The sequence below is a fragment of the Mizuhopecten yessoensis genome, unplaced genomic scaffold (assembly GCF_002113885.1).
Source record: "Mizuhopecten yessoensis strain PY_sf001 unplaced genomic scaffold, ASM211388v2 scaffold923, whole genome shotgun sequence".
Taxonomy (NCBI): Eukaryota; Metazoa; Mollusca; class Bivalvia; order Pectinida; family Pectinidae; genus Mizuhopecten; species Mizuhopecten yessoensis.
In genome coordinates, this window is record NW_018403789.1 from 277615 (window position 1) to 303672 (window position 26058).

Here is a 26058-nt window from a genome sequence, read left to right on the forward strand (position 1 = left end):
AAAGCTTTCTCATCTTTTCTCATGCAAATGATCATTCATCTTTTCTCATGAAAATAATCCAGAATACCTATTTCCATGCATAACAGAGCCACTAAAGTTAACACAGTTTTCAAGGATTCATAATCTGCATCAACAACATGGTTTAACTCATTCAGCCCTGAATTTTCATAATGAACTATTCCAACCTTTGCATTGGAAGAGTTCAAATGTGTCTTCAGGGGTGATTGAGCTTTAAAGAAAGAGCTAAATAACAGTTCAGAGTTAATGTGTCGGCCTGTTATACTATCTTATCAGTTTCCTTGAACATTTGTTGAAAAGAAATTCAAAACGTTTTACAGATTAAGAAACAGATATCACCTGTCCTGGAACCACTTGGTTGTCTTGACGATGACACGAATCCAGAAGTCTACTGCCGCAAACAGGGCTGAGCTACCTGGTAAATGAGCGGCCTTGTCTATACAATCCTGCAAAAAAGAAACTTTTTAATTGAATCGTTCATAAAAGTTAGTGTCTGATTGTGCGATGCAAGGCTTGCATAGCAGGAAAAGTTTCATTACAATATCATTCTCTTTTGGTGATTCTATGCTTTCTGAAACATTCTCAAGTCCAAACCTACGGATCTAAATAACTTAATATTTCATCCTATTTTATTGAGTAAACAATAGGATTGAACAGCAGGCTAGGCCTATATAAGTTCTCTCCTTAGGTTGACATGACAAAGACAAAGATGAATGAAATGGTTTGTAAGAAAATATTGATGCAAATCATATATAATAAGTAGCATAGACATATATATATATATAGCAGATGGTATAGGGGAGATAATTCCATGTATGTTTCAATTACATATAAATATTTAATTGATATTTTTAGCTATACAATGCTTATATTAAAAGGTCAATCATAATTAAATAGTAATAGGAAAGCAATGCCCTAATGATATATTAAACAGAGAAATTGCTACAATTGTTTTTTTGTTTTTTATTTTGCAAGTCATTAGTGCCCCCTGTTCATACCCTGCTGCTGTTGCATGAAGTAGTTAGAAGTATAGAACCATTTAGTATCAATATATATATCATTGGTAGGAGTGATAAAAAGTAAGGGATACAACAACATCAAAATATGAAAAAATAAAATGAGGCAATTCAGCTAGAAGATTTTGATAATGTAGTATATGTGTAAGATGTATTGCCAGTGTTCTATGTGTAAATCTTTCATCCCATCGAGTTTCAGACAAAAAGTCTCTAACGGCCTTTACCGTTCACATATCATCCACTCGAGAAGAATCCAGATTAAACCACAGAACACTAAGCATTCAAACTTAGCACATTTATGTTTTACTTTATTGCACCCATCAGTAAAAACAGCTTACAAAGCTTAATCCCTTAGGTGTATAATATTAAAACATCAATGTAAATATAACAATCAGTAGAATCACATAATGGTTTAAGGACAGTAATTTTATCATTTATGACTATATATAACAAAATTTATAGATTGTTTTAATTAGTTAAACAAGTCTTCTTGTGTTGTATATATATTTTAGAACACTATCAAGTATAGATTTATTTTCAGTATTGTTTAACACAGTGCTTCCATTAAGAAGTGTTTTAGTATCAAGATTAACCGGACACACTTCAAAAATCTCATTTATTAAAGTTTGTCTCTCATTAGCATACATTGGACATTGTGAAAGATAATGTGTAGCAGTTTCCTAAGCATCACCACACAGACAAGATGGAGACTCTTTCAAGTGATCTTTGAATAGATCATAGTTCAGGTTACTCGCCTCATTTCTCAGTTGACATAGGATTATGTCACCCTTTCTGCTTTCACAATTTTTAAATACATCCGAGATATCATTATTACAACATATTTTATTATACACCTTGGCCTTAAATTTATTAAGAGTAGGGGAATGTACTATATCATTTTCAAGTCCATTGAGCTTGTTGCACATTACTGGGAAGAAGCTTATAGCATAGGATTCTGTACGACATAGTGGTGGGTTAAACATTCTTACATTTCTTAGAGTATACCTATCATTTTCTGGGTTATGAGTAAGAGGATCAATTATGTCATGGAGGTATGTGGGTGATAAATTGTTAGTTATTTTATACATCTGAGTTAGCTTATGGTTCATCNGGGAATGTACTATATCATTTTCAAGTCCATTGAACTTGTTGCACATTACTGGGAAGAAGCTTTTAGCATAGGATTCTGTACGACATAGTGGTGGGTTAAACATTCTTACATTTCTTAGAGTATACCTATCATTTTCTGGGTTATGAGTAAGAGGATCAATTATGTCATGGAGGTATGTGGGTGATAAATTGTTAGTTATTTTATACATCTGAGTTAGCTTATGGTTCATCCTTCGATCAGACAGGGATTCCCAACCTAGTTCTTTATATAGAGTTTGGTGTGATGTACCTTTCCTTAGACCTGTGATAATCCTTGCAGCTTCTAGTTGTACAGATTCTAATAAATTTTTAAGATTGTCAGAGCAGTTGTCCCAGACAATATCTGCATATTCAAGCACTGGGCGGATAAATGTTGTATATATTTTGCATAGTGATTTCCTATCAATCTTATATTTCAGATACCTAAGTATTGTTATTCTTTTACTAGCCTTTTCATATATTAATTGAACATGGGTAGACCAAGTGCCATCTTCAGAAAAAGTTAATCCAAGATGTTTGTGATCATGGGCATTATCTACACAAGTATTAGAGAAATTAATTAGAGGATGGATAGGTTCTTTTTTTCTAGAAAAAAATAATGATTTGGTTTTAGAGGGGTTAAATTTAATGTCCCATGTACTAGCCCAGTTGTTAATTCTATCTAGGTCTTGGTTAAGATAATCTGCTGCTAGTTGTGGGTTTTCGTCTACGATGACATATAATGATGTATCGTCTGCAAACAGCTTAATGTTACTCTGGACTATATCAGTGATGTCATTAATGTATAATCGAAATAAAAAAGGACCGAGAACTGATCCCTGATGAAATAACTTAATATATTGCAATACATTATTTTTATTTCATATTGTTAGTTTAAAACTTTAAATACTGAAAGGAATTTCAATTCCAAATTCCAAATTGAGGAATTTATAAAGATATTATTTTTGTCTATAGAGATTTGTGAGTGACAAGAACTACCTGGATCATGCAAGAGAAAAGCTTTGTCATTGGTCCAGGAAACTCCTGGGTCCACAGTTTGCTTATTTTGAGAAAGGAATCGTCAGCTGACAAAAGACTGCTGATACACTTCATGAACCTATTGAAACAGACCAGAAAAGACAAATAAAGGTACATGTTCAACTAAAAGATTTATAAACAAAAAGATGTATTTACCTGTATGGTTGTGAATTCATGATCATTTACAAATGATCAGTAGAAGTGTATGAAACTAACTCTCTTACCCTGGACAGGTGTATTCACACTTACCCTGGACAGGTGTATTCACACTTACCCTGGACAGGTGTATTCACACTTACCCTTGACAGGTGTGTTCACACTTACCCTTGACAGGTGTATTCACACTTACCCTGGACAGGTTTGTTCACACTTACCCTGGACAGGTGTGTTCACACTTACCCTTGACAAGTTTATATTAACACTTACCCTGGACAGGTGAATTCACACTTACGCTGGAAATGTGTATTCACACTTACCCTGGACAGGTGTGATCATACTTACCCTTGACAGGTGTATATTCACACTTACCCTGGACAGGTGTGTTCACACTTACCCTAGACAGGTGTATTCACACTTACCCTTGACAGGTGTATATTCACACTTACCCTTGACAGGTGTATATTCACACTTACCCTGGACAGGTGTATATCACACTAACCCTGGACAGGTGTATTCATACTTACCCAGGAAAGGTGTATTCATACTTACACTGGACAGGTGTATATTCACACTAACCCTGGACAGGTGTATTCATACTTACCCAGGAAAGGTGTATTCATACTTACTCTGGACAGCTTTATATTCACACTTACCCTTGACAGGTGTTTATTCACACTTACCCTGGACAGGTGTATTCATATTTACCCTGGACAGGTGTATATCACACTAACCCTGGACAGGTGTATATTCACACTAACCCTGGACAGGTGTATATTCATACTTACCCAGGACAGGTGTATTCACACTTACCCTAGACAGGTGTATATTCACACTTACCCTTGACAGGTGTATTCACACTTACCCTGGACAGGTGTGTTCACACTTACCCTCAAATAACATGAGACAACTGTTAGAAGCAAACATTTTGGTGACATGAGGCTGTTCCAGGAATCTCCTTTGCATTCACAAAACAGACACTTAAGTATAAAGAATATCAGAGAACATATGTATTTAGGTCAATAATAACTAAATAAACAGCATTTGTGCAAGCCAGCTTGAGTTAGCTTCATGGGAAATGCTAGTACTCATACAACTAAATAGTTACTTAGAGAACTCACCTAGCGTTTTCATTGACGACCTTTGGGTTGTTGAGGAAGAGTGAAATGGTACAGTTAAGTACGAGGAGTGCTGGCCTGTAATGGTTGTTCTCTACCAGACTACACAGCTGACTGAGTCCCTCTGCCAGGAACTCTGTGGCACTGTAACACCCACAGCAAATGTCAAGTCAGACACAAAATACTTTACAAAGAAATGAATTATTTCTTAGAAGAAAATTTCAACTTGATTTAGACACAATATACAGAACTTTGTTTTCACAGATGCAAACTGATAGTAGCTGAATAATGATAAAAGATGGAGTTAGTGGCCCTCACTGTTATCTCTATCTCAATATCAAAGATGGTTGGCTTGTCTAGAGAGATAAGCTGGAGAGATAATGATGGTTTTCATTCATACTGACATTTGTTTTGTTCTGCGAGCGGCTATGTGTGTGTTTCCTGTGTTTTGATTGGTTGAATTTGCTTGTCCTGTGTTGTGATTGGCTAAATCTGTATTTCTAGTGCTGTGATTGCCTACATGTGTGTTTCTAGCGGTGCGATTTGTTGTTTTTGCTTGTCCTGCACTGTGATTGGTTGTTTTTGCTTGTCCTGCACTGTGATTGGTTGTTTTTGCTTGTCCTGCACTGTGACTGGTTATAATAGACTGCCTGACATTACAATAATTTCCATGTCTTGTGTGTAATATATCATCTGTATGTTCATTGACATTAAAAGCATTCATATTCTCTGTCACTTGACCAACTTCATCGTTGTGTTCATCGTTGTGTTGAGAAATACAATCACTAACAATTTTGTGTCCTTCATTTTGATTGGGTACATACTTGTGACCTTGACTTGAGCAAATGACTGCCACAAAACTGGCCATAGGGTTGTTTTCTTTAACACCTTTAGATACAGCCAGGAGTGAGTTGTCTTTGGTGATGTCAGGGGGACCCCCAGCAGACTGAAACATGGCAAGGTCAGGGGAGGGGAGACAACTGAGGTGTAGATGGAGCTTCATCACCACCTCCCAAGACCAGTTGTTAAACTGCTGCTCATTGGTCTGTTGCTGCTTCACCACCAACGCCACCTGAAAAGGGGACATAACTCATTTTGCAAAACAAAAATATATGTAGACTTGTTAGTCATGAATGTGTGTCATCAATTCAAGTTAGACAAATATTACTTCATTTACTCAAAACAACATCCAAAAAAAAATGAAAATATGCAGACGTTTTCTTTAAAGGTTTCACTGACAGTACAATGTACAACTTCTAAGAAGAGATCATCTCATTTTCAAATTTAAAAGTGGGTGTTTATCAATGTATGCATGCCTCACAGAGGTCTGACAGAAAATAGTGGTAGTCATGACCAATCAATATCTTGAAAACTCCAAGTTGAATAATCAAATGTTTTAGGAAGAGAATTAGATTTTAAAATTGTCTTGTAAAATCATTATCTTAATTATCATTAAAGTTACAAATAATTATATTTTCCTATTTGATCAGCATGATTTTGTTAGAACGTAGCCTCCTGTCACCTGTTTCATCCCCTCGAGGAACCAGAAGCCGAGGTTCTTGTTGGTTACAAACTTTCCGTAGGCTTCAGTCAGAAGGATGGCCGTCATCTTGTGGAAATCATACGGTACAAAGAGACGGTTTGTCTGTAACAGTAACAAAGATAATGATTGTCATCATATTGTTATACAACTGATATTCACTCCATAACCAAATTGAGTGTTCGCACAAACTAGTGTTATCATCTCCTGATATTATCAGCTGACCACAGAACAAGTCAAGTTTCCATGACTTTGACATCAGAACAATTGGGCCGATCTCTGCAAATTTTTCGGAAAAAAGAAACAGCTGTTATGTGACAACATCAACAGTAGATGTGGGCAGACTTATGCAAATTTCAGGCTGTTACTTTTATCAAACATATCACACGTTATTAAATACTGAAAATGAAATTTAATTATGTCCCTGGATCTGACTAATAAATAAAGTAATTTTTAAACATCTGCATGAAAATACGGTAAATATAAGGATTTTTTTTCTATTTTCGTCAGGTTATGGGGGGATAACTCTAGTTGAGCTTCAGGTAATTTATCATAGAAGGCTGGAGTTATCACTTCATAACCTGATCAAACTGAAACCTTTTCCTTAAGTAATTGTATTAAGGCTAAACCAACAGGTAACTGCTTATATTCTCAAAACGTTTCAAAACTGATCATGACCATTGGAATTATTAATATCTGTATATATTCTATTAGATATTTATCCATGACTTTCAGTCAAGTTCACGTCATACTGACCTCTGGTTCGACTCCCCAGTGGATCTTGTTTAGGACCAATCGCGCCACCTGATTACCAGGGTCGGTCAGATCTGTGGTCAGTAGCCACTGCCTTATCACATCAAAATCATGTTCCCTAGGTAACCACACATCAAACGGAAGCTCTTTGAACAGGTAAACAGCCATCTTAAAAAGAATATATTGATATAGCATTTCCGACATGATCTCTTTATAAATATGCATATATTGTTCTCAATTGCAGGTTAATGTTAGCATTGATATTGAAACTTTTGAATTTTACTTAATGTATTAGCTTTATGAAATATAAATACATGTTAATAGTTTGTATAACGTTTCTTTTCAAAAATAACCTTAACATAAAAATGTATTATGAAAAATAAAATAAATTGACTTGATAAAATATTGCAAATGCTTACTATAATATTACATGCTAATGTCTCATAATCTTGAAGATCATTTATATGAGAACATATTTATTGGGATTCTGACCAAAAAGTCAATACATGATATTGAATAATAGTTAATTAACTGTTCTTATACAAGTTAATGTGAATTTGTCTAATCACTATTTTAAACAATGTTGACATAACATCTTGTGAATTGAATAATTTCAGTGTATTCAGATAATAATCAATAATAATGCTACCATGCCAATGTTCTCCATGTTGTCTTTGGCCTCCTGTATCAACAGTGACAAGATGAACGGGTGGATGGTTGCTATGGCAGCCAGCAGTTCCCTACCAACCTTGGAACACATCTCTCTGGTGCTGCTACACACATAGCACACCTGAAATATTCAAAATATTTGGTACCTGATTAAAATTAAACTAAGTTAAATAACCACGAGAAATCACAAAATACTGCCATGATAATAACCCTGTCGACAGTTAGAACCCTTATACAGACAAGCTTTATAGATAGGTTTAGTTTGTTTGTGCTTTAAGTTATGGTTATTTAAGGACTTCCCAGGTTTTGGTGGTGGAGGAAAATCGGAGTATCCGGAGAAATACCACCAACCTGTGTCTAGTACCTGGCGACTGCCCCATGAAGGCCTCAAACCTATGACCCAGTGTTCGATCATAGACGGTCAGACGCCTTAACGACTCGGTCAATGTCGCCATTAGGTACCTCAGTTTGTTTTTAAAAACCAAGCATGCCTTTTAATACCTTCGACAGTTTTTACTGACCAAGCATTCCCTATAATACCTCGCACAATTGCATCCTTTGACAGACTGACCTCAAAGAGACAAAGACAGATGGTATGTATGATGTCGCTCTCCTGCTGTCGTCTGCTCTGAGCAATGTTGGCTAGTGCAGTGAGGAGGTAGATAGCTTCCGACGCTGGTAACTGTTGTACAGAATCACACAACTGGTGTCTGCTGTCTGGGTCTAATAATGAAAACATTGTAATTTTACATTTCCTTATGTTAAATAATACAAGAGATAAGATAAAGCAATTACAAAAATATACAGACACTGAAATATTTCATTTCAACAACATTTTTGTTCATAACCTATGGATTGGAAAAGAGGCAAGCCTATGTTTGTTCTGAATATCTAAATAAAGCAATACATTTGGATAATAGCTTTCAAATCAATGCAAACGTTTCTAGAATCAGACACCACTTACTGGAGAAAAACTTCCTACAGATTTCCTCTGAAGGCAGAGCATCCAGGTTTATGGTCTGTCCCCGTCCCTGGTGGAAAAGCCACACCAGTTGCCATGCCATCTCCCCTGACAATGTTGAGTAGGGCATGTCTGTCATGAACTGCCAACATCCCAGTCTGAAGAATTAATCAAAATACATTTTCTAATTTTGTAGTCTTAATTATCTAAGATAAAAAAAAATCAACTTGAAATACTAAAAACTAAATTTATATCGGAGTAACCACATATTTTGTTTCATTAGAATTAGAATTTCTCCAGGTTGATAAAAAAATATTCTTGTTTCTCAAAGCAAGTTTCTAATTTGGAGTAAAAATAAATAAAAAAAACACTGCACAATGCAAGTTTCTTCTGTCAAATGCATTTTCATCAAAATTAGATGATACGAATTATGAACTGAACTACCTTTAATTAACATATTGTATCATTTTATCATTCAGAATAATTAAAAGAACAACATAATTATGGTAGAAATCTTGTTGACTTTAGTCCAGGTATAGTACCTTTGAGCAGTAAGTATACAATTTGTGGCCCTCAGGAAGAACTGACTATACTCCAATTGTAGTCTCTCCAACAGTTCCAATGGCAACAAGTGTCGGTTAGCCTCCTGGAAATTCTCCCAGTGGTCCGATACATACTGTACACATTGTCTGTACAGGAAAAAGAAAGGTAGTTATTAAATTCGTGTTCAAAATCCAGGTACACCTACTGTCCTTTAAAGTATATATGCACTGTAGAACCTGCATTAGCCACTATGGACCAAAAAAAACCCCATAGTGTTCTGGATGGGAAATAAATCATATGAAAATACAACCTTAATGTTTATTAGTTTAAACTTTATTATCCGTTTAATATTCCAGTAATATAAACATGATATACATATAGGATTCGAAAACAAGTACAAAGTACTTATGTTAATCCATCTCCTAGTTTATTCATGTTACAAGGGGTATTCAACTTATTCAATTTCTACTTATAGGGGTTACACAGTACATCGTACTTGTAAATAGAAAAAAAACGTTATAGCAAACAATCCTTAGCTCCCAACTCTACACATTTCAACTCTAGTACGAGAAACGAACATCGACAAAGAGAGCCAAAGCTATATATAATGACCTTATTTAGGTATATAATAATGACACATACAAAAATTGATAATTGTAGATGACAGAATATTTATAACCCAAGATAAAATGAAGGGCAGACTGATATACTGAATGAAAAGTAGCCTGAAGTCATATTTGAATGTCATGTACAAGTACACATCCCTTTGGGTAAATGGTAATGAATTAGATTGACTGGCAAAATTAAATATAATAGTTCTGCATCTATTGAAACACATCCAGAAACATTCAACATTTATTTAATAGTATTTTACAGAATTTTGCTTTGGAAGATAAAAATTTACTTACTACATCCTAACTTCAAACTTTGTTAATATATATCTTTTTATGCATTAGAAACATGTGAAAAATTACCATGATTCTACAGAATACAAATAACATTCCGTTTAATATCACTTCCCATTTGTCAGCGAAAAACATGATATTAACAGAAACATGACATAAACAAAATACAAATTTTCTAACGTTTTTCAGCCCTCAAAACCGGAAGTGAACTTAGTAAAATGCCTAATTGATGTGGCTCTACGAAAAAGGTTGTAAAATAAAGATATTTTGTTACTGACCTTGTTCTTTACTCTAGTTGAAATATAGTATAAGTATAGAAATAAAATATTCTTTGTATTTCATTTCAGTATGCAGTTACATTTCATATAGTTAGTAGCAAAATGTACTTAGATAATATAAGTATGGAAATAACAACATTATTTCAAACTTTCAGAGGGAAACGTCAAGTATCAAATGAAAGCTCCTGTTTACCTGATCATTCGACCGATTCGTTTGTTGAGCTGTCGGTATCGTCCCTTACTGTGGGTCTGCAGGCCCCATCCCAGGAGATTAATCAGACAGGTACAAAAGGCAAACAGCTTGATTATCACTGTGTCTGTTGTCAGCTTCACATTGTAGCCTAACGAACCTACAGGTAAGAACAATAGGTAAACAGTGATTTACCATGTAACCTGATGAATGTACAGGTAAACAAAAGTTAATAGACTTAAATTGTAGCCTAATGAATATATACAGGTAAGAACAACCTGACAAATCCACAGGTGTGACAAAATATCACAGGTAAATCAAACAAAATGCATCATCACATTGTTAACAAATCTATAGGTAATAAAAATATCACAAACGAGACCTACATTTTAGTCGAATGAAAATACTCTTGAGACAAAAATTATCAAAGATATAACAGATGCATTATGTCGACCATAGTATCTTGTTCTACAACTGAACAAAAATATCCCATTTACACAATGATTTATTTAAGTATGAGGATACAACTCTGTACCTGATCATGAGTAACATAACAAATCTATCAGTGAAACAATAATATCAAGGCTAACATCTTAAGGTACATCATCAAACTGGGTACCCTAAACAATAATATCAAGGCTGACATCTTAAGGTACATCATCACACTGGGTACCCTAAACAATCTACAGGTGAAACTGAACATATTAATTTCCGTCGATTAAACAAATAGACAACTATAGATCATAAAGTAAACAGACAACTGGCTATCATCAAATAAACAGACAACTGACTATCATCAAATAAACACACAACTGATTATCATCAAGTAAACAGACAACTGGCTATCATCAAATTAACAGACAACTGGCTATCATCAAGTAAACAGAACAGTCAACAATACATCAAGGAGTAAAAGACAACTGTTTGTTACTGAGTCTGGGCGTTTAGTTACCGTCGCTGTTCTTTGTCATCAGCATGATGTGTTTGTATGCTTCCATCATTGGAATCTGGTTTAATATGGCCACAATATCATTTTCAAGGAGATACATCCATGCATTCTTTGGATCCTCGTCCTTAGAAAAATAAATTGACAATTGTGTCCACAATTAAATTAATGAGACACAGGAGAGAAAGGCTTTGATTGAATAAATAAAATTGGTTACAAGTTTTATAATCTTCAGACTTACTTGTGACAGAAAAAAATCTGTTGTTTCTTAACTCGATTGATCTGTTTTGATCTACTTAATATATAAAAAACAATTGACATGCACTTTTATTCTGAAAATGTTACAACTTAACCAGAGGGTTTCATGTGTGAATCATGAGAGACTGAGCATCAGGTCCATCATTACAAGCTGGAGTAATTTGTATGGAAAGTGAGGCAAATCTTTGTAATGAACCTCAAAAATCTTATACTTGGAGAGATACTTTGTAATGAACCTCAAAAATTTTATACTTGGAGAGATTCTATCAATCTTGACCAGAACTACAAACCTCTTCTCCGTCAGAGTCCACCATTATCCATGTGTTGCCATGTTGAGGGTCTGGAGTTATGGCTTCATTCATCAGACAAATGAAGTCTTCCCTCCCCCTGTAAACAGTTTGTGTATCCAGTGTTTACTAACATGTTATCAAATTCTGAATCTGTAAAATGTCAGGTATCTACTGGAAACCCTGAATAACACCAGTTTTAAACTGTTCGGATTTTGAAAAACAATCATCAGGTAAATCACCTGAAAGCATTCAAATGCTTAAATTTATTTTGAAACATGCACTTAATATTCAAAATTAGAATCAATGAATTGAACAGTGGTGATTCCATACCGAATGGGCATGAGAATGGTAGCGAGACAAGTCATCAGGTGATCAAGGACCGGGCTGCCAATATTGATGGGTGGCGACGTAGCATGGGAAATAGTTGGGACCTGTATGAGCCCAACAGCCCACTCCCCAACCCCTGCCGGGCACCGTAACACATGATTCAGGATAAATAGATGATCGTTGTAACTGGCCACCCTCGCCAATGCTGACACCTACCGATAAAAACAAACAGGAGTCTTTCTCAAACTTTTGATATATATTTCTTTTAATTCCTTACCCTAAAATTCATCAGTTGGTTTTGAAAGATTTCAATTAAAAAATGTCATTTTAACTCTGGGTTCATACAGATCATTATAAACCAAATAACATGTTAGATATTGCTAAAATAAAATGTGTTTCATTCAGAAAATCTCAATTGTAACTCTCAGACTTCTTCATAAAGATCAGCAGAATTAGAAGTTACCTTTTCTCTGTCACTAAAAACGACAATAACAGGAAAAACACGACAACACTTGTTTAAATTTTGGTTGTTTTTTTAAGACATAATTATTGAAATTAAATGTGTAATACAGGCATGATTATGGACAATTATATTTGGATTATTGAACGGCAAAATTCAAGGCTTTCCAAGGCCTTTAGTGAAATTCATGGCTTTTCCAGGTCACATCGTAAATTCCAGGCTCATGCGAACCCTGTAACTGTGAAAGATTGACAAACACAACTGTACCAGTCTCAGGGTCCATTGCTTTGTATCCTTTACAAACTCCTCATCCTTGATTGGACGGCGATGGAATGAGAATAGGATGGAGATACACTCCCGCAGTCGCACGATCTGATGTTCGTCATTAGAGTTGTGATGTAGACAAGCTGCAACAGTTGAAGAAAACTATTTTTATTTGATATTCTATATAATATAAAACTAAAACTTCACTTCACTGAATTTGGTGCTGAACATTAATTTCTTGATATCATGTCAGATGTGTTGGAACCAAGGCTTTGAGATACATATGTGGTGCAAAATTGTACAGCATGAGTTAAATCCAAAAAAAATGTTCTTAAACATTTCTGGCATTTATGAATCCTTGGTCCTATTCAAAATATAATTTGAACTTCTACTAAAGAACAATCCTGTCGACAACATGAATATCGCTTTAGTTACCATTGACCGGAGCATTTCTTGGAATTTCCCGCAGAACTGGTGACCTCATGAACAGATCATGGATGTACGACTCCACCTGAAGTCTGGATATCATTCATGTGTTACAATCTGATCATGAGTGAGCTTTCAAAACTTATATATATAGATTTCAATTCAAGATATGGAACTACCAAAAGCCTTATTTTTCTTGTTAAATTGCAACTGTGTTTACAATTAACTCTCTAAACAAATTTAATTAATGATATGCAAATTTATATATATACAGAATAAGATTCATCAATTTGGTATGAATAACAAAGGCTAGGTTTGTTTTGAACACAAACAGAAATTAAAAACAAACTTATTTTGCAAGCTTTTGAAAACATCTGTTTCTTTTGTCAAGCAAAAAGTGTAAATTTCTGGTGTCTCGCCTCGCTGTAAACTGCTGAAAACTGCTGAAAACACATTAAGCTGACTCAATAAAGTCAGCTGTCTCTACGATTTTTGACAGCTTAATTTACCGATCCTGCACAATTTGACTTAGAGAGTTGTTTTAGCGGTTTAGAGTCGAGAAATGTGTCATTTACACTCTTAGCTGACTAAACAAGTTTCCAATTCCTCTTTGGGTTAAAAAAAAAACCTTAGCCTTTAACTATATATACTTGGTATATATATTATATAGTGACAGGATCTGTGGTTTGTAAGCAACCTTGATGGTTTAATTTTGTTTAACTTCCTATTAACAGCTAAGGTCATTTAAGAATGTGCCTCCATGCGTGTAGTGTATGCATGCAGGAGACAGGGTATTTTGGTGCGCTTGCCTCCTTGTGATAGTGCGGATCTGATGTCATTAACGCTAATCAACATTAAGCTTGTGGACTGTTCACAATGTTAATATAGGCTACATATACAGGACTACAGATCAAATATTCTCTTCAATTTGTTATACCACTTATCTTGACAGCTGTATGGAATTTGAGTTATCTACAAATATTACATTTTAGGTTGTATAAAATACCATGACAGCTGTATCAGTATGGAATAAGAATTAGCTGGTGAATGCTCCACAGAGGCCTCAAACTTGCGATCCAGTGTTGGATGGCTAACGATCTAGACGGTCAGATGCCTTTCCCACTTGGCCACTGCAGCCCCAAGTTATAAATTGAAAGATCTAAGGGTAAAACATTCTCTAGGTTACATGATAAATCTTGCCAGATGTTTACAATACAAGATCCATCTGTTACTATGACTTACTTTGCCAGCTGTACAGAATATGAGTACAAGGCAAATTGGTTCTGTATGTTGTGACGTATAGACTCAAGTATCTGCTTCATGCTTCCAAAATTTGTCTCACTGAACTCGCACATGTCGTAGAGATGGGTAGTTTTACACTGGGATCCATCCCCACAAGGCCCCTGTAGACAAAATTGAAAACTGGTTATGGTAACTAGTTTATATATCAATCAATCAATAACACACTAATCTGAAGCGATATCTGTGAGCAAGTTAAAAATAATTATCAGGAAAATACATACAAAAGACCCTGGAACGACTGTAACTAAATAAAGTTCCAAATGGTTTATGTAGAAAAAATGACAAAGGAAAGATTTATACATATTAAAGACATTTTAAGATATATTGATTTCTGAGCTGTCATTTTCAAACCATATTTGAAGAAACATCATTGATGGGAAGAACTAACAAAGATGCCTTGCAAATCCTAACACTATCATGATTATTCAAACCTTAGACAAAAGTTATCATGACCGTCGTTTATGTTGTCGACTTATTTAAGCCTTGATCAAGCGTTTGCCACTGTACACAGACATTTTGTTGTCTTGCTTTAACATTGATTTGGTGCTTGATTGTACATCTTCATAATCCAAGGCTCTGAAAACGCATATCTTCTCGACTTCTCTACATCCCTTTGAATATGTCACGACAATACTGACTGTTATGTACATCCCACCTTACAGATGATACAAGTTCAATCCGTTTATGTACATCAAAGGAACTGGATGTTTTCAAATGACAGGCATCACCATAGCAATCTGTCAGTTTCTCCTACCCCAAACCTATCAAATAGCTAAATGCAATCTCTCAAATTTGTCATGTCATATTCAAATTGGGAAAATAAGATAGGTTCATTGAGAGCATCACCCTTGAAATTCAAAGATGTGGGCTGTATTGAACAGTAATGTTTTGACTTACTTTAGCATTGATAGAATGTTTGGCTGTTGTCCACACTTGTTCCAACATTTGTGAGTAGTTTGTCCGTAGTGCATCAATCTCTCCGTCAGCCTGCTGGAAATGTCGACGAGCACTGAGATAGCTCGTTAAGATCTCCAGGAATTCATGGTTTTCCTTTTTTGCCTCATGCTGTTCCAACCAAGTGTTTTTTTAAATGATTTTGTACAGCATAGACATTATCTCAAATGTAACAAAAACACTACCACAGTGAGGAATGGCTTGAAATTGTTTCTTGAAAGTTTGAAATAACTGTAACCTTGATTAATTTTTCTGTGTATCTCAGTTGTTTTTTAAATAAATCTTGAAGATATTTTTTTTAAATGTTTATTTTGATGATGCACAGCTTTAGCTTTGTTCACAATTTTTGTGATATTTCTCTTTATTTACATCAACCGGAACAGCGTTAACGTACTTTAATTTCTTCTGGATATTGAAATTAAATTTTTATTCTTTTTACTACATCTACAAACCTGCACAAACTTATCGATGAAATGGATATTGTTGACCAGCTCCGGGTTGTAGTATAAGCTTTGAAGTTGTTCCAAAGTGAGAGGCTGAAACTTGCGAACCAGAGTCGGTTCACTTTTAGATTTAGCAGCTTTCTCCACAACACCCTTCATAGAAATCATGGCAGGTGCAGACTCCTGAGGACGCGGCTCCTCAAACTGTTTTGACTTTTGATTTTCCGTACAAACATTGTGCTGTGAAGATGCAGTTTTTATATTTAACCTTTCAAGGTCTTTTTCCAATAGTTTCAATGTGTCTGGACCAACTGGAGTGATTTGAGGATATAGAGGTCCAGAATCAGTCTTCATTTCAGATGCTTCCATTTTTTCTGTGTCAGTTTTGTCCGGTGCAATTTTGTCATCGGACATCACCTGACTGACATCATTGTCAGAAACTGTCAGACCTAATTCTTTATCACTGAGCATCGAGGTGGCTGAATAAAAACTTTCCTGTCCACTTATGACATCTTCAGACTGAGAAGGTGAAACCAACCCCTGAGTCCCTAATACTTGAGTATCAGATGACACTTCAACCTCTGAAACACTCTTGCCCTCAGATTCAGTTTCTCCCACCGGTGTTTTCATGTCAGTTTTGTCCTTATTCTCCCTCTGAGGTTCTGAGTTGTCATGTTCCTTTGCAGTGTAAACTGTAGATACCATAGTATCAGCTGTTTCCTTGTCAGATTTCTCACCTATACAATCTTTCCTATCTGTATCAGGTATTGTGTCCCTAAGTCTCAAGTCACCACTTTCTGTCCCTTCACACTCTGATACAGCATTATGTCCCCCTGTTTCCTCCGCCTTTGCATTGTGACCACCAGGTGTCTCTGTCTGTGCTGAGAGTTCTGATGGTGGTAGAATTAATGACGGATCAGTCTCCAGGTCTTGTAAAAATTCTTCCAACCCTGCTTCACCTTCATCCTCCAGAGTTATTCCTAACTTTGGAGACTTTGCTTTTTGTTTCTTCTGCTGTTGAACAAGAACAAACTGTCATGAAATTGTAAAATACATTTTTTTAGTCTCACTGGTCTATTTATAAGGTATAGTAACTGCTGTTCCACTTTTATATTTTATGAACATTAATATAGGTCTTATAGGTCCTTTCAGCTTCTTCTGGAATAAGCTAGATCATGGATTGATGCTTTCTAATCTAAGTTCATTGCTACATGAACGATGATAGCATGATATTTTGTAGACCCTCAGCCCCCTGGGTGTCAGCCTCTCCATTTGAAAGATTTTGAATCTCTACCAGCTCACAATGCTTGCAGCCAAAATGTTTCAGAGAAGAAGTGGCTTAAATCAATATCATATATGACAAAATTATCCATATTTGGCCCTGCCCTCAGCCCCCCTGAGAGTTTGCCCCTCCATCTGTAGAATTGTGTGCTTCCAGACAAATATGGTTGATATGCATCTCTGAGTTTCAGAGAACAAATTGCATACCGGTAAATCAATATTGCAAAATTCATTGGCCCCCACCCCTTGCCCCCTTCCAGCGGCAATGAAGAACTCATTTAAATAAATTGTTGACAGATGGACAACAGATGCTGTGGTATGGCAGGGTTTTTGTCAGGTGTGTATAGGGTCTGTTACAGGGACCCAATCCTAATTGAATAATGACCCTGCAATTTCCCAATTTCAGTTTTCATTATCCCAATTGAATTAAAAAGCATGTTTATACAAGTTTCCCGTTGTTATATGTACAACGTTCAAAGTATCATCATCCATGAAGGAGCGTTCAAAATACATTAATAATGAAAATTTGAAATGGAATAAACAAAATCAATGAGAATTGAACTGTTTATTTATTGCTATCCAGTTTACAGTAAGAAACAGCTAAAGTGTTTGCTCATCACATTGCAGGTTTTATTTTTTCCAAACTTATGATATTTTCCCAAACCTGTACTTGTGGGAACACCGATATCTCCAAATTTTTGCCAAATGCCTATGATATTTTCCCAGTTCCTGCTTTGGGGCCCTTTCCTAAAATAGCTGGCAAAAACCTTGTATGACATAAGCTCACGTTGATCCTTTGCATACTTCATATTTCATTCAGTTTTGCTCAGATGACATCGTTGTAATTATGAGCTAGCTTAAGTAGCTTGTGGTATATATATTGTTATCATATGTTTACTAATAATAACACTCTTTTTGTATGTGTAATAAGTCTAAAATTTCCACAAGTTGATATCANCCCCCCCCCCCACTGCCTTGAAAGTGATATCACATCCCCTAGAAAAGTGATATCACACCCCCTCCCAAATTTCTGGATTTTGCCGTTTCCGCTTATTGCTGTCTACTTTTAACTTTTAATGCAAACAAACGAATTGTTGGCATGGAATAACTGCCGTTTTATGGAAAATAATTTAAAGATTGATTTACAAAGCCCCAACCAAATTTTAATAACCATATCATTTTGTAGGGATTTTGGAATTTCTAAATGTTGACTTTTTACGTATAATTGTTACTGTTTTGTTTATATACATCATTGTTTTTGTTACCATTTTTATGAATATAAATAAAATAAAGAAATATTTTGTTTGTGTAAGTTTTGTTTATTTTAAAGGAAAAAGACATATGATAAAAAGTTTATGATATGACCATTTTGATATCACACCCCCAATTTGGCCCTCTGGCTGATATAGGGTGTGATATCAAAATGGTCATATGATGGTCTAATTATCAGCATATGTATACATGTAGTATATGGTGGTATTTTTTAACCATGCCTGTGTATTGACAAATGAGTAATTATTCACAATGTAAACATCTATCTGCAAATGACATTGTTCCAGTGAGAAATTTTGAAACTTGGTAAGCTGAGGACTGTACAGATAAAATGGAACAGTGATTTTAAATTGTGACTAAATGAGTGATTTTGTATAAATGAATGACTACATGTCATTGAGTCATTCATAATATTTTGTATCAGCTTATCAAAAAACTTAGCAACACCAAACGTTGTTGGAGAATTACACTTTTGGGTATAGAAGTGCGCTCTGACCACACACCAGACATCTGTCTGTGAAACTGTAGGTGCCAGAAGATTTTTTGGCTATTATAATGAGTGGCTGTTAAAAAACTGAAAGGATATGCACGCAGATGCAGATTGCACTTGCAATTGATAATCAAATTGTCAAATTAAATTTCAATGTATAAATCTATTTTTAAACTTTAAAAAAACAAAAACGATTCACTTTACAAATATAAAACATTGCGTGAATGGACCAGCTGCGAAGTAATTCCAAATGGACCTAATCTTAAATAACTGTTAAAGGCTCTTTCCTGTCAAAAACAATTAAGGAGATTAGCTTAGTCAGATATGTCGCGCCATAAGTGGAGAAGTTTATATAAGCTTAAACTGAAAGTGAATGTATAACCTTATGTAAAGATTATGCATTACGCTTTAATGCCGTAAGAAACACAAATTCTATAATAAAGATTGGATACTGATGTGTATACATTTTGAAGGCATACATATGTAAACACAGTTTATGCAAAAAGCCAAACATATTACCATGCAACTGTTTTGATAAAAAGTCAGCTGTTTACTGTACTGTACAGTGTTGTACACTTTTGCAGACATAATTCATTATTACTTCGCCAACAAAACAGCGATAGATTATCGATGCCATACAGTCAACATGAAAGTATACTATAAATAGAAGAATGTATATACCAACAAGTACAAAATATATTAAGGTTTTGTGTCATACTTTTGTGTTTTTACGAGAACTGCGTCTTTCCCTCACAGCCTCTGCCATTGTTGTTTTTCTTATCATATGACATCATTCGGAAATCTATTTACATTCATGCGCTTCATATGAGATGGTTAACTCTAGAGAAGTTCCGAAAAACGATAACAAACTAATCTGAGTCTTTTCTCTGCTTCGATTTTAAGGCAATTGAATTACCGAATTCAAGGTTCTTTCCTACGTTGTTCAAAAAGAGTCGAGTGGCTGAGGCATTTCGCTTCATCAACACCTCTCCCTCCCATCATGTTGTCGACTAATTAGTAAGACTCAACTTTTCTACTTACACGATAAGATTTTATATTTGTATACTGCAGTCCTTGTGGATATATACCATTGTTCATCACTTTCTAATTACTGTAAGCTCAACTGAAGCTTAGGACAACCATCGTCTGTTATGTTATAGCATGCTTACGAGCAACATAACTCAAAATATTGAGTGCACTTGCTGCAGTGTTGGTTCCGAACAGAGGTGACCAATGAAATGATGAAAACATTCTTTTTGTTAAGTTTAGATTATAAGATCAAACCATTTTCGTTAAAAATATACTGAACACATTAATCTTCATCTTCATCTAATAGACTTCCTCCGTCGATAACGGAAGTAGGGTCATTGTGCTATTGTGCGTTAATTATGTACAGTGATTATTGGTGTGGGTTTTTTTTCCTATAGGATAAAAATAGATTAAAAGCAGTGAGTGAGTGTTAGTTATGTTGTAGGTTTTGTATATGTTCAATTATGTTGTATGTGCATGTCCTGAATTCTGCTAGTGTATTTGATTGGATTATTGTTGTGGGTAGGACGTTCCATAGACAATAGACAGTGAAAGAGTTAAATACTGCAATTGCAGACTTAAATACATTTGAATTGGGTAATTGGGCAGTGTCTGTATAGGCATGGAATTCCTGGTGACTATGAGGAGGAGGAGGAAGACGTTGTGTATATGTTCATCTCTAGTTTCCTCAACACCAGTTTCTAAGCTCGACAGAAACACCAACTTCCTTCCTTTTTACTGTATCAGTAACCGTATCATTAAGTCAACAGGAACACCAACTTCCTTCCATTTTACTGTATCAGTAACCGTATCATTAAGTCAACAGGAACACCAACTTCCTTCCTTTTTGCTGTATCAGTAACCATATCATTAAGTCAACAGGAACACCAACTTCCTTCCTTTTTGCTGTATCAGTAACCATATCATTAAGTCAACAGGAACACCAACTTCCCTCCATTTTACTGTATCAGTAACCATATCATTAAGTCAACAGGAACACCAACTTCCTTCCTTTTTACTGTATCAGTAACCGTATCATTAAGTCAACAGGAACACCAACTTTCTTCCTTTTTACTGTATCAGTAACCATATCATTAAGTCAACAGGAACACCAACTTCGTTCCATTTTACTGTATCAGTAACCGTATCATTAAGTCAACAGGAACACCAACTTCCTTCCTTTTTACTGTATCATTAACCGTATCATTAAGTCAACAGGAACACCAACTTTCTTCCTTTTTACTGTATCAGTAACCATATCATTAAGTCAACAGGAACACCAACTTCCTTCCTTTTTACTGTATCAGTAACCATATCATTAAGTCAACAGGAACACCAACTTCCTTCCTTTTTGCTGTATCAGTAACCATATCATTAAGTCAACAGGAACACCAACTTCCTTCCTTTTTACTGTATCAGTAACCATATCATTAAGCCAACAGGAACACCAACTTCCTTCCATTTTACTGTATCAGTAACCGTATCATTTAGTCAACAGGTACAATATCATTAACTGACTACTGCACTTTAGCTAATCATTTCTAGGTACAGTGATAAAGTGGATTAATTGTCCTACTGATTTGTATGGTGACTAAATTGATTGCCTTCACTGATCAGCTGGCAGAAGTACTAGTAGAACTTAGGCCTAGAGATTCAAGAGACACTAATTAAGTGAACATACTCATAAAGATACTTTCCATGTACATTTTTACTACCTATCTAGATACCTGGTAGTATTTTTTTATATGATTCCTGTCATACTGGGTTTCAGTTCATTTCATCTTCAGTAATTGGGGTAACTATTATAGCTATAACTGGACAGAAATGAAATATTAATTTTATGCAGTCAAGATATGTTTTGATCATTAGCTAATGTTTTTTTTGGTTTCCCTCTAATTTTCAAAATGAATGTAAGTTAAACTCTTTGGAAAATTATGTGAAAATTAAAGTGGGGCTAAAAAATTGTAAAGCAAGAATAAATAATCTTTTTAGGTTGCAATATATTGTACAAATTACCCTGTTTTAGGAAAGTATATGATTTATTATTACAGCCAGATATATATTTATAAATCACCGATGAAGCCATTTACGAGATGGCAAATGCATGCATTTGTATTCAAGTATATTTGTGTAAGATTCTGTTATATAATACACATGTATATATGCACCTTATTGTTACAATAGAGTATCTGTTCATTTTAGGCGTGGCACAGCTGGTCTCTGTCTGTTTTGTTTCCGTGTGATACCTTTCTTATAATATAAGGATTTGATTTCTAAGAAATTTGGTCAGTAGATACATTTGGGAGATAGAGACTGAGTTTGATTGTGAGAATTTCAGGAATTTATGTATTAGTGACTAGTTTTGTATAACTGAGTTTCTGTTAAACCTCTTTGGTTACACAAGGTCAAGGTCACTTACTATGATTAGACAATGGTTTTGGTTGCCTTGACGATCGCTATGAAAGCTGACAAAGGTATTCAGATCAAACTAAAATTTCTAGAGAGATTTTTTTTTCCAGAATGTTGAACTTGTGAACTTAATGTTATTTGTTAAAATAATTATCCCTCTGAAATACTGACCAGAATTTGTTATGTTTTTGCAGAAATTTGACTAATGGAAATGGACAGGAGCCAAGACCTGTCGCCATATAGGGGAAAGCCAGAGGTGTGGAAGACCTTGTCATGTTCAATGGCACAGCGTTGGTGGTGACAGCAAGCAATCCACTTATAGTAGTATCCTCAGCTGATCACCTTAACTTAAACACGCTACAAAATCTTCTAAACAAACTTTAGAACGAAAGGAGATTACCTCAAATTCCTCTTTAGAAACAGAAACTTCAGGTAAACCAGGATTTTTTTAAAGAAATTTCAACCAATAATAAGACCAACCTAAGTTTATTACCATTCATATTTTTTTCTTGCAAACTATTTGGCTTCTTTACCGGGAAAATGATGAAGAAAAACCTAAATCACCAGTTTAAACTTCCTGGTTTTTTATTATTGTAGAACATTTTCAGGTTGGATAACAAAAGTTCAGTGTAATCTAAGATATGATAACATGGGACTCCTACATGTACGTCAAAGAAAAGAGTAAAATAAATATCAACGATGGTGAAATTGAAACTGAAGAATTCCGTGAAATGTTTTTTACCTTTGCTGGTAATGGTTTTGATCGTGATCTTTTTCGTGCCTAAGAAAATTTTGAACCTGGAGCAAGTAAAACATCAGTTGTACTACCTTTACATCGTACATGACATCAATGTGGATGAAGAATGGCTGCATCGGCCCACACAGATTTGTGAGGGGACTTTTACGGGATACGGTAACGAGTTTGCCATTCTTAGGGATGTAGAGGTTTTCCCAGAAACTCACTTCAAATTGAAATGTGCTTCCAGAAAATTTCGGAATTACCAGTTCACTAACGGAATGGGTGCAAAAAACCACCTCAACCAATGGTTGGAAGCACTTGAAGACACTTCCGTGACAGAAAGTAAAAACGTTCAGAAAAAGAAAACTATTTTTGTGTTACGATATGAATATGCAAATCTTTATCACCAGATGACAGACTTCTACAATGCTTTTCTCGTAGCAAAACTTTTGAAAATTCCGCCGGATGATTTGGATGTGGTACTAACGGATCGAAACTCACCTTCCGTTCTGGACAAGGCTTGGGATGTTCTCTTTGGAAATGTTACGAAAGTCAAGGACATGAAGGAACCAGTTTTTTACAAAGAGGTTATTTGGGCTGTGATAGGATACAACAGTCCTATGAACTTTCATTCTCTAAACTCTCTACCATATGTTGAGGAATTTTCACATTTTTTTAAAACCAGATACAATACTGGACCAAAAGTGTTGGACTGTGCCGGAGTTTCAATACTGTTCGTGTGGCGTAGAAACTATGTCGCTCATCCAGGGAATCCATCGGGGACGATCTCGAGGAAAATAAAAAATGAAAAAGAACTGATAGAGGCTGTACAGGAAGTGTTTCCCGGGCACAGTGTTGCTGGGATACAGCTGGATGAACACGAAATTAACGACCAAGTGAAATGGGTGTCGCAGACAGACATTCTCGTTGGCATGCATGGAGCTGGTATGAGTCATATCATGGAGTTACCTTACCATGCTGGAGTGTTAGAACTCTTCCCTACCTACAAGGCCAAAACTAATCGTCATTTCAGAGCTATGGCACGATGGAGAGGATTACATTATCGCAGCTGGCAGAATATAAATCCAAATAATGAGTTCAAAGGTCAATATACTCGTATACCACCGATCGTTGTAACACAACATCTTCTTGGTCTATACAGAGATATGTGTGGCTCAATAACAATTCCTGCAAAAACGTGATAATTACATTGCATTCATATCACTTAATTGTTGAATTGGAGGCCATGGATAACAGATTTTCCATTTTGAGTATAAATATCTACATTTGAAAAGTAAACGTGTCTCTTATTTAAATAGAGATTCGTGTTTGAAATACAGATATTTCTATCCTGACACAGATATGTCTAATCTTACAAGAAAAAGAGCTAGCTGCAATCTTATATCGAATCAAAAATGTAATTAAGATAGTTATATCAATGAAGATATCTCTATTTAATTGCTATAAAAAGTTACTACTTTATTTATAATTACTGCCCTTAAGTGGCAGGAAGTAGGATTAATGTTGCCAGTTTTGCCATGACTTCGCGCGATTTGATTCAGGTGTGTAGTTATTAAGTTAACCGAACATTTGAATCCAAGTAACCGAGCACTTGAATCCGTGTCACCGAACACTTTAATCCAAGTAATCGAACACTTGAATCTGAGTCACAGAGCACTTGAATCCCAGTCACAGAACACTTGAATCCGAGTCATGGCAAAACTTGAATCCAAGTCACCGAACACTTTAATCCAAGTAACCGAACACTTGAATCCGAGTCACAGAGCACTTGAATCCCAGTCACAGAACACTTGAATCCGAGTCATAGAACACTTGAATCCGAGTCATGGCAAAACTTGTATCTGAGTCGCTGAACACCTGAATACGAGTCATAGAATATTTGAATTCGAGTCAAAGAACACTTGAATCCGAGTCATAGAACACCTGAAACCGAGTCATAGAACATTTGAATCCGAGTCATAGAACACCTGAATCCGAGTCATAGAACACTTGAATCTGAGTCACAGAACACTTGAATCCGAGTCATGGAAAAACTTGCAACAGAATCTACTTTCTGCCATTATAGAGTAGTAAAGAAGTATTTTTTCATTGCAATGATGATGGTGGGGAGAATATTTTCTGTTCATCCGTTTAATGCAGTGAATGACAAAATAATAAAAACAGATATTTCAAATTGAAATTGATTGAAATACAGATATCTCTACTTATACCAGATATAGTGATATCTCTTATCAGATTGATATATAGATATCTCAATTTTAAATACATGTATATCTCTATTTTGATAGATAAAAATAAAAAAAGATTGCCATAAGATATAAATATTTAAGTGTGTCGGTCAATGCATTCATTTATTATTTTATTATTTGTATTTGTTTTCAGTCTGCAAAGTTAAACCCCAGCATTACTGCAAAACAGTTGTGGAATCAGTAAAAATCTTGCCATGATCAGAGTACCAAATATTGACTATACAGCTTTGTAGTATTTTTACGATACATTTGTTACAGTGTTTTTTCGTTAGGTATACACATACTTGTAATATATAGACATACTTGTAATATATAGACATACTTGTAATATATACACATACTTGTAATATATACACATACTTGTATGATTACACTTGTTCAGAATTAGATACAGAATTATAATTATAGTGTGTATGGTTAAAGGAAATTGTTTGAGCTCATTTACTGAAAACAGCTTCTAATAATATTTACTTTAAAATTTTGTGAACATTGTGCCATGATTTCTCTCTCAAACATCATTGTTGCTTTGAATGTCTTGAAAATTGATACATCAAAAAACAGAGAAAACAGCTGACGTATTAACTA

General features: G+C 35.2%; 2 protein-coding genes across 2 annotated transcripts in view; one reads left to right on the forward strand and one right to left on the reverse strand.

The window, feature by feature from the left end:
- The window catches only part of LOC110455488 (ectopic P granules protein 5 homolog), a 46678-nt gene extending 26872 nt beyond the window's left edge, over positions 1–19806 (reverse strand). Inside the window, exons 1-20 of the mRNA XM_021505655.1 lie at positions 19745–19806; positions 15993–16997; positions 15484–15651; positions 14527–14687; positions 13294–13376; positions 12862–13001; positions 12138–12346; positions 11808–11904; positions 11266–11386; positions 10317–10473; positions 8940–9086; positions 8401–8555; positions 8008–8159; positions 7417–7557; positions 6771–6935; positions 5997–6119; positions 5299–5546; positions 4478–4618; positions 3162–3279; positions 358–464 (exon numbers count right to left, since the gene is read on the reverse strand). Coding sequence (XP_021361330.1) covers positions 358–464; positions 3162–3279; positions 4478–4618; positions 5299–5546; positions 5997–6119; positions 6771–6935; positions 7417–7557; positions 8008–8159; positions 8401–8555; positions 8940–9086; positions 10317–10473; positions 11266–11386; positions 11808–11904; positions 12138–12346; positions 12862–13001; positions 13294–13376; positions 14527–14687; positions 15484–15651; positions 15993–16997; positions 19745–19792 — 3686 coding nt within the window. The 5' untranslated portion in view covers positions 19793–19806. The remainder of the gene's footprint in view (positions 1–357; positions 465–3161; positions 3280–4477; positions 4619–5298; positions 5547–5996; positions 6120–6770; positions 6936–7416; positions 7558–8007; positions 8160–8400; positions 8556–8939; positions 9087–10316; positions 10474–11265; positions 11387–11807; positions 11905–12137; positions 12347–12861; positions 13002–13293; positions 13377–14526; positions 14688–15483; positions 15652–15992; positions 16998–19744) is intronic.
- A 157-nt stretch (positions 19807–19963) lies between these two features.
- LOC110455369 (beta-(1,2)-xylosyltransferase-like) lies at positions 19964–25531 on the forward strand. The gene is made up of 2 exons (XM_021505471.1): positions 19964–20043; positions 22659–25531. The coding sequence occupies exon 2, from the start codon at positions 23164–23166 to the stop codon at positions 24403–24405; it is 1242 nt and encodes a 413-aa protein (XP_021361146.1). The 5' UTR covers positions 19964–20043; positions 22659–23163; the 3' UTR covers positions 24406–25531.
- Positions 25532–26058: the final 527 nt, after the last annotated feature.